Source organism: Buceros rhinoceros, unplaced genomic scaffold (genome assembly GCF_000710305.1).
Source record: "Buceros rhinoceros silvestris isolate BGI_N320 unplaced genomic scaffold, ASM71030v1 scaffold37946, whole genome shotgun sequence".
NCBI classification, from domain to species: domain Eukaryota; kingdom Metazoa; phylum Chordata; class Aves; order Bucerotiformes; family Bucerotidae; genus Buceros; species Buceros rhinoceros.
In genome coordinates this window covers 2,006-12,068 of record NW_010419993.1, presented here as the reverse complement: position 1 = coordinate 12,068, position 10,063 = coordinate 2,006, and the positions used below count along the sequence as shown (strand labels likewise).

The window sequence follows — 10,063 nt, the reverse complement described above, 5'->3', positions numbered from 1 at the left end:
GTAGGGAAGCTGCACTCTACAATAGACCCTACAGTCCTTACTACCAGGCATCCAGACTGAAGCTCTGTCCAGAATACAGGAGCATAACTTGCCTCTGGTCTGTGCTCAGGTTTCCTACCCTGTGGAGTCAAGATACAGCAGGGAAGGGTACCTGGAATATGAGAAGTGTTCCTGTACGTCTCTACAGAGATCCAGCTATAGGGATTGTTTTATGCCTCACAGGTCAGCAGATGGCCAGCCAATACCCCACAATGGCATTTTTTCTTGAAATCTTTCTTCTCACCATTAACTTTGTCTCCATTAGGTTAATGATGGGCCAGTTATTTATTCTCAGTCAATTCTAGATGTGGTAATGGAGAGCATGCAGAATGTGCAAAATAATAAATGGTGTATCACCAGCATATACTCCCTGCATTATAAAGGCTCTGCATCCCCTCTGCAAAGAGCTACACTGATAGCTTAGAGCCAAGCAGAACATCTCACTAACCCATGGAAAAGCAAACAGCAGTGGAGGGCTTTGGGGCAATTCCTTTAGATACAACAGTTCCCTCTAATATCAACAGTGCTTCCTAATTAACAAAGAAAGAAAAGACATGTACTTAGGAAGTAGATCAACCACAGACAGCCTGAGTACATGAAATTAACACACTGGTTAACTTCAGGAAACAGGACACACCAGTAAGAAAAAGCAAACACAATGCCTGAATCTGACCCAGACTTCGTGAGCGTATTGTGGACGTTCCTGAGCAATGAGAAATGATAACCAGGGATATCTGATGAACAAAAATAAATAAGGGAGCATTTGTATTATTTTATCGCCTCTACAACTGCTCATAGAATTTGCTTATATACATCATTCTGTTTCAACATCAAGCAGATGTAGTTAATTAAATCAGAAACTACAAACAGGAAATTATACACCTCTGAGAAACACATGGTATACCTGTTAATAACAAACCAATTGAAAAGCAACCCTGGCAAACAAATTGTGACTTGTTTCTCCACAAAGAGCATTTTAGGAAAGAAGGAAGATAATAGTCTTTGGAAGATGTCATTAAAGTGAACTAATAAGAAGGGTTGTTTATCTGAGAATGAGTAGCTGAGATTATGATGGCTTCCAGTAAAAAATAGAAATACAAAACTGCACTATTCTATAGTGTCTCCATGTTCTGCGGTCTACGGTTCCTTAGGGACATTACTGTATTTTAAATTAAAATGCCTACATTAGAAAAGTATAAAAATTGAGCAGCAGAGGACTTTAATATTAAGCAAGGTGTGACATGAATCTCCTCCGCTATTTCCATATATAATTGTCCTTGTCTGAGCTCAGCCAGAACCAATTCTCTGTTTGGCGATTCTAGTTTTCAGCTCAGTCTCTGCTAAGTACCTGCACTTTCTGAAGTTAACGGCATCTTTTTGCAGACAGTGTCTGCTTCAAGAAGTGACAGTGCTTGATGTTTACAGTTGCTACCAGGGACTGTTCTGCAAAAAGGCTCTTGCTAATACTTGCTCCTACAGAAAACAAGGTCACTGCTAAATCTTATGTACCACGTTGGAGTGCCATAAGCGAAAGGGTCATAAGTAGGTGTTCCATTCCATGTATGTCAGTATAAAGCTGAGGGATCACGAAAGTCAATGTCTCTTCTTCAATGGCTGGTGTCCTAGGAGGACTCTGTCCCTTCTGCCTTCAATCCCAATCTGTGCATTCCTGAATTCAGTTCCAGAATCCAGCTGGTATATTCAGATTTATCCAATACCTTGTCAATGTGCTAGGGAAAATTTGGTAATTTCATCTGTTACTATTTGGCTACCCACGACATGTTTATTAGCATAACCACATGTTGCTGACATTGAGCTCCTTCTAGTCACACTGTAAATCTGCTGACATTTTTTCCCCCTTTACAAAATAAAATCATTACCTTCACCTAGAGACCACTTGGAATTTGATTTCCCTGTGCAGTTCTCCTTAGAATGCTTATTTCTACCAAAGATATGAGTTTCCACAGGGAAATTGAAAAGACTGCACAGTAGCAGGAGATGCTACATACGCTTTTTAACTAAAAAATCTTCAGCGAGCATTTTTTGTAGTGAAAGCGTACAGGGCTTGCTTTATTAATAGCCATCTATTAAAACTGTGCTGACATTAAAGACACTACTGAGTTGCCACAGAAAATCTACTCAAAGATTTGCTACCTACAAAGTAGCACTCACTCTACTATAGTTTTGCTTAAAGTGATTTTTTTTCGTTTTGCTCTCCCGTTCAGTGAACTTGAGACAATCATCTTCAGAGAAGTGCAATGAAATGCATTAAACACAGACCCTACCTAGCTGGTGATCTCCAGTTACAGAGCAAATAGTGCCGAACAGTAGTAGAGCGGAGCAAAAACCAGGCCTTCCAGGAATTCTCTCCCTCATTAATAATTGCTGACAAGTAAAAGAAACACATTGCTCCCACACTGTATCCCTTATTTAGTAATCAACTTTGCTCCTAAAAGGATGCTCAACTCACTAACAGTTTGATTATTGCTTTTAAAAACAAGATGTGTAAATATTTTTGCAAATGCTTATGGACCTCAAGTTTGCCACATGCATACAATCTCTAAAAACTAAAACTGGATCCTATTACCATTTTTATTTTAGGTTTTCATACAGGTTCTACTGCAGCAATGAAAATTAGGTTCTGTCAGTTTGCCAAGTAGCTACATACCTTGAAAATGGCAACTTCAGCTTTTAAAGTATTCAAAAGAAATCTGAGTTCAAAACACATCTACTAACAAGAATTCCCCCAAGAAAGAAGGAATTTAAGACTTTCAGAATACATTCAACATAATTAAAACTGCCACTGCAGATAAGTTAGCCTACATTATTTTACCTGAAGTATGGTTTTCAATTAGCACCAGCATCTTTGAGCTTTGCATTCTTACGAAATTCTGCCTGTTTATAAAATTTGTACATTCAAAAATGTGCAACCTTACTGAAATCACATATGCAATTTGGACAAAACCAGGCATTAACCCTCAATTTATGAAGTATTTGGAAAGTACAAACCTTTCATATTAAACCGTCTCCTCCATCTTTAAATCACAGAATGCTACATATGAAAAACTAAGATTGCTTCAGCAAGCAGTAGGAGCAGAAAGGTTAGCAAGCCTAGGATTCATGCAATAAAGACATCTTAATTTGTATTTAATTCCCCCAAATGCAATTTAGTTTTAAGTAGTTTGGCTAGCTGTACACTCCATTTTTTGTTATTATATAAAAAGCTTCATTCCATACATTCATTTAAAAAAAAGGAATGAAAAGTTAGTTTTAATGGATAACATTAGTAGCAACAACATATAATTAGATGCTGAAACAGAAGGCCTAACCGCAGTGGGTTAAATTGGCCCTCAAATATAATTTAACTGAAGTAAATAGAGTTACACCAAAGGTGGCTTTTAAACATGAGTAGGTTTAAACTAATCATTATATTTAGACAAGTTTCACCTAGAAAGCTGCAGCGGCGGCCTTGGGAATTTTAGCTGCCTCCAACTGAAGCAGCATGCAAGTATCATCTATTATAATCAAGGAAGCATCTTTCTCAAAATCTAATTTCTGCTTTTCAGGGTACGCTGAGCTTTTCATGTCTCATTTTTCATGGTATCTGTGTTAGCACAATGCACAAGTTGCAGAGAGTAAATGCCATAGCAAACAACAGTAATAACTGATGAGTCATTTCTATTACCTGCAGCAAGAGCCACTGCTATCGCCTGTTGATTTGCAGCACTCAGGATCTGGACGCCCAGCGCAAGGTGGGAGCAGGACTGTCTCACCGCAGCACTAACGACCGTCATTGCTGCAGTTACCTCAGGCCCAGGACACAGCGTGTAAGGTAGGTCATGCATGTTTTCTACTATCAAGCCATCCTGTGGAGATCAATATAAAGAAATATGACTAAAATGGGAAAAAAAAGGAACTTAAACATGGTTTTTTGGCTAGTTTACCATTACGCTGTTTTACACAAGTTTAGAGGTTTTTCTTCAAAGGAAGGATTATCTACAGTAAACTGTGTTGATGCATACAACCACTTACAAAAGTGCTTTCATCAAGAGCATGGTGGGAAATCATGAATAAATGTGATTTTAATCATACATTCATGAATTTGTTTTCCTCTGATCCATCCTAAAACGTGAACTATAGGCGAAGGAGTTAAATCTTATACCTCATTAAATATGGTGTAAAGTCAAACTTCAATTATCCAAGTGGAATATCGGATATTGAGTATGTTTGCATAACAGAGGATTTAGAGATAATCAAGGCAATTTTCAATTCAATTAATGTCAGAAAATGTGTTATTCTGGATAAAGGAATTTTTTGTCTGACTACTACTCCGCCTACTCACAGTGTACCTAATACCATAGTGTTAACGAGTGATATTTCTCCCATTCAGGATTCCGAATTACTTGAAGGAAGATATTGCTATCTATTACCTACTCTACCTCTCACTTCACATGGACATATTCCTAGCAAACAATGGATTGATAACAAAATACTCTGTTGATATAATTTACGCAATTTATTGAAAATCTTTGTACGTTATCTGGTACCTTGTAGTCTTCCAATCGTAGTATAATAAATACCTGAAAGTTTTCAACAACTGCAAATTATATATAATTTTGTCAAGGACCCATAACAATAGTAAAGTACAGCCCTGAAAAATATTTCAAACCTGCTGCTTTGCATTTGTGGTGAAAACGTTAAAAGAAGCTAGAAATTTCTCAGTCGAATCCTGCTTCAATCTAAAAATTACAAGAAGTTTAACAGACAAATTAATTGTATACATAGAAAATAAATTCCGCCTGCTCTTGAGTTTTATCACACATCTTAATCCTTTAAAACGAGAGCTTTGCATTTCAGAGATATTGTAACTGAACCAAAATGGAAGAATATTTGAGGAAAAAAGTACGACTACAGTTTAAACGAAGAAGTTTGGTCATTAACAATGCAGAGAATCAGGAAGGGGGAAATAAAGGTTTCTTTTTTAAAAAACTTTGATATGTAATGCTTCTTTAATCTTTGTTGCAGGGTAGAAGCCCTTTTGGCAGTAAAAGATAAGACAGTATATAAAATGCAGTCAGCATTTAATGGCTGAACTACAGGTTAAGCCACAGACATTGTAAATGAATGGTAATACGGAGGACTGGGAAAACTGGGACTGGAAGTAGTCTGGTGGAACAACATGGTCAGTCCAAGCACGAGACCCACATTCATTCAGTGCACCGGGGTACAGCCACCTTTACCAACTGACTTAGCTGAGTATTTAAATACACACAATACACACTACCTTAAAAACATAAGGACACAACCTATTAAAAGTGATCTAATATTATGAACACCCAACATTAGACCTACGCACTACCTGGTTCCATTTATCAGCAAATTACAGAATCCTAGTCTAAGAAAACCTCAACTAGGCAAAGAAAAACCAGATATGACAACTAACCAAAACATCTGTCCTTGATTTTGTTTCTACGTCCAATTCAATGTATAAATTAACACCCACACTTCTCTACCTGGGATGGGAAGCAGCCACATGGAGAGATGACAACCAGTCCTCAGAAAACCCACTGCATTTTCAGAAACAAAAAAACCCCAATTTTTCTGTTGGTTTCTCTGGAATGAGGTCAGGACAGTTCCAAAAACACTGAACTGACCAAACGGTCTTGTACCTCAGGCACAACGCCTGAACCCTTTGTGCTACAGAAAGGGAAATCCCTTAGCCTTTTGCCCTCTGTACCCATGAATATATCGGGTCAGTCTAAGCAAGAATGCAGAGCTGGTCAGTAGCGGCACAGAGCTGGCAAAAGGATTAATGTAGAACTACAATATTTCAACAAGATAAACTCCAAAAACGCAATGAACCCTCAAAATCAGGTAATTCCTTGAGTCCACAAAACCTGGAAGCCCTTGGTCCTTGGCTCAAGAACGCTCTACTTAGCAGACTTCACTAAATCCCAGATATCTGGGAAACAGCAAGCTTAAATAAGGGCAAGGGGCTAAGACCTGCAATCCGGAAGCCCCAGGCTTTGAGGCAGTCAAGAACCAACCACAATGGGACACACACAAAGAAAGGTATCGGGGAATGAGGCTTTGGATGCTCAGCTCATGAAGAGCCACGCTAGCGGCCAAACAAGCAGGAGAATGAGCGGGCAGAATTCCACAATGGAACTGAGCTTTCCACAAGTTGCTACTGCTTTAACAGCTCATCATTCACATAAAGCAAATTATTCTATCAGATACACTGATGACTTAATTCATTGAAAAATTAAGCACAAACCCCAGCCACACTAGGGTAAATCCTAGCACTACTGTGCATAAAAAGTATCTGATTGAATTTTAGTTCGAAATGCAGGGGTAGGGGAGGCTTCCAATGTTTCTATCTTCTGCCTTAAACTTACTATATTCACTTCTCAGCAGCTGTCTCTTCCTACAGCCTCAAGGTCCACAGACACAGTGAATATTTTGGTATATTTAATGTATTATTCTTATGGTATCATATGACAGACTAGTTTTTTCATATTATGTTTTGTTTAACTTAAAAAGAACAACATATGTTCTGCAATACAGAGAGCTGAAATTACAGATGAATTAACTCAAAGCTTTCTTTCATATTTTATATAAAAATATAATAGCACAGATTTCTGTGTTTACTGAATTGGCATGTATATAAGCCAGACTACAGTACTATCAGACAGCTAATTAAAATGGTAGAAACTAAACAGTTAGGCTAAGTTAAAGCTCTTGGAACTTAAGCTCATAGTTTAGAAGTCTATGGGAACACCTACTGTATTACACCCTCCAAAGCAGAATTTTTTTGACAGTACAAAATAAAACTCTAGCAAATACCTTTTGTGTTCCTTTTCCATTGAATTTTAAGATGATTTAAGTGTTGCTTGTATATAATAGCCTTATTATAAGCAATTTTCAAACAATATATTTCTTTTTTACCTTGAATGACTGCTGAAGTGTTACATACATACAAAGCACCTCTTGTATCACAGGTAGCTACTGGAAAATAAGTCATTTAAGTAACTTTCTGATTACATAGAAAATTTGCTTTCTTAGCTTTATTCCACTTACAGAAACAACCACTTAAAACACCTCGGCCACAAACACACATACCACAGCAGCAAGCCTCAAAAATAATCACAACACTACAAACCCCAACAGTCACACAAGCTGTAACTCAGCATCTCCCTAACGTACTTCTGCCTGGGCCATCTTTAACCCCAGCGTCTCCTCTAACAGAAAGATTTTACCTGCATTGCATACACACTGACGTGAACCTTTGCAAGCTTAAAACAACTCCTCTCTCCCCCAGACAAAACCAGTTCTGCACCATACCCGCTATTATATAGGCTCAGGAGTGCACCAAGACAATTACAGCCTTTCCTACCAGCACAGTCATGTGCCCCTCATAAAGGAAATCAGGTGCCTCTGCAGAGCATTTATTTGCTGTGTCTAGGCATGGCTTTCTAACAAGTCCTTCAAAAACGCTACCTCCGGAGCAAGAGATTACTGCCTTAATGTAGGGGAGTAGCTATCTTATGCATGTACAACAGGAGGTTGTTGTGGGGAGGTTTGTCTGCTATTTTATTCTGCTGCAATATAGCTAAGATTTGACATGTTACCCTCTGTAATCCCAGTGATAATTACTTAGATGTTTCTACACAGAAATACTAGTTTATTCTGTCTTAACTATTATTAAACTCTCAGTAATTTGAATTCTAACTACCATTGTAGTTATAAGACTAACAGGCTTGAAACCTTTCACTGTTAAAAAACACTCATGTAAAACATGTACTACAACTCCCCTTCAAGGGACAAAGAGAAAAGAAGGGTCAGGAGGATCAGAATAGCAATGAATGGATCTCCAGAGACAGCACTGGTAAAGGAGGCAAACCTAAAGTTTTGTGTGGTAAGAAGCACCGGAAGTTTTTAAAGAAATAGTTTTACTAATGTATCTCTGTCTTTAATGTCAGCTACTCAAGCAGCTACAGCTAGATATCGGCAAGTATGAGTGAAGTGATTTGTACTGATGAAATTAGAGGGGACTTGGGCTTTATCTTTTGGCTATAAAGTAAGTATCACCTGGGCTGAATGAAATGAATTAAAGTTAATTTGAATATATATTTTGCAGTTTTCTTGAAGAAAAGCATATTCAAACTGGAGAGATCATAATGCCTCATAGCTTTCTGCTTATAAAGCCTTATGCAGGGAATTTCATTGCTTAGCATCACACGAGTACAAAGCATATACATTTTGAGTGCAGATGGCTTCTTATCTGAGTGCTCACTTGTTTTCTTTGCCATGTTCTAATATCACAAATCTTTCATATTTATTATGTTAAGCCGCTAATGTGCCAGACAAGTCACCTTTTTCTGAATATATTAGGATTTACCTCCAAGCACAATGCATATTGAGTGAGCAAGGCTATTTTATTTTTTAAATGTTAACGCTAATTCAAGCCACTTGAGGTAATATGTAAACATCTAGTAGCAACAAGATGGTTAAATATCTTCTTAAAGGCTACTGTAGGCAGCATTTAGAAATACTGTATCAGTATAAAGATCAGTAGAAAGATCTGTGGAAGAAAACCTTTGAGTTTCTAGCTCTTCTTCCACAAGACAGCTTAACAGTTCACTTGGAGTACTGAGGGGGAAACCCAAATATACTCCCAGGGCAGAAGCAGAATAGTTAGTTTGGATGAGTGGTGGTATCCGGGCAAAAGCCAGGAAGCTTCTGAAGCATCTATCATGAAAACTTGCATTTATCTTAAAAGTACCAGGAAACCCTACACAACTGCAGAAGGCGTTAGGCAATCATACGGATGTTTACAGAAGCTCTCCTGATTATCTGACCTTTACGGCTTTAGTAAAGGATTTGCTTGTCATATTGCTGTAACACTAACGTGTACAGGTCTTTAGAATGAAGACTGGTGTGGAATGTATACTGATGTTCTTGTGACCTTACAGGAAATAGACTAAACATAACTTTAGGCCCTGAATTTGTCCAAATGCACAGAGAAATATGCCTTCATCCAGATCCATCTCATCTGTCTTCCTGAGGGGTACACTTAAAAATATATTCAAGTTCAGAGACTGCAACATAGCAGAAGGTAAACCAGTTAGACCTGCCACAGCAGAATTTATTACAACTGTTGAAAAGACAATGAAGTACAAATTTGAAATTACAATTTTGTGTTAGTACTGATTTTGAAGCTTGTCTTAAAACTGTTCCTGTTCTGTGCATGCCAACAGCAAAGGTAACTGCTTCTGTACCCTCCCTTAATTTTACGTATACCTGATGTTTTCTCCCTGCTGCTGAAGATTTTAATGCATAATTAGTATGAAAGGGAAATGAGCAAACAAGCGCTGGAATGAGGGTCAATGGCTTTGAGTCACATATCACTTGAGCAACCACTTCCTCTAACGCAGCGAGACTAGTACTTGCCACTATTCTGATGCAGATCAAATCATGTTATACCTGATACTGTAAAGACAAAATGCAAAGTTGCAGTACAGAATACAGAGCTATTGCACACCTGTTCTTTCAACAGGCACGAAAACTTACTCACTCTGCACAACCTGCAGCTAGAATTCATTCTAACTGGGTTGACATCTTGAACAGGCTCTCTGGTTCACAGGCACTGAAGCCTACCTCTGTAAATATCACTTCTTCCACACTGCTGTTCATTCTTCCAACACTTCTGTCCTCAGCATTCTTTCCTAATTTAGCCTCTGCCCATAACCTACTTGTTCATTTAAGATATTTTCAAGCCTCAGACACTAGGACACCACCTTACCATACCAGATGTATACAATGCTGTAGGCAGGTGAAAGAAAAAAGCACAGCAATACCTGAAGACAAGGTGCAATGAAATGTTTAAAACATATCTGACCTTTCAAAAGGACATACACCCTGTTAAAATCTGCCAGCCTATGAAGATTACTACACCACTTTAGGTCCAACAGCAACTCAGTCAGTAGAACCTGCCTCTTCTTGCCTCTGGCTGAGCCTGGCC

General features: G+C 38.2%; 1 protein-coding gene across 1 annotated transcript in view; it reads right to left on the bottom strand.

Annotated features, from left to right (window-relative positions):
- Positions 1-10,063, bottom strand: part of LOC104496072 (uncharacterized protein F13E9.13, mitochondrial-like) — a gene marked incomplete at its 5' end in the record, with an annotated part of 22,717 nt that overhangs the window by 11,699 nt on the left and 955 nt on the right. Inside the window, one exon of the mRNA XM_010139142.1 lies at positions 3,725-3,905. Coding sequence (XP_010137444.1) covers positions 3,725-3,905 — 181 coding nt within the window. The remainder of the gene's footprint in view (positions 1-3,724; positions 3,906-10,063) is intronic.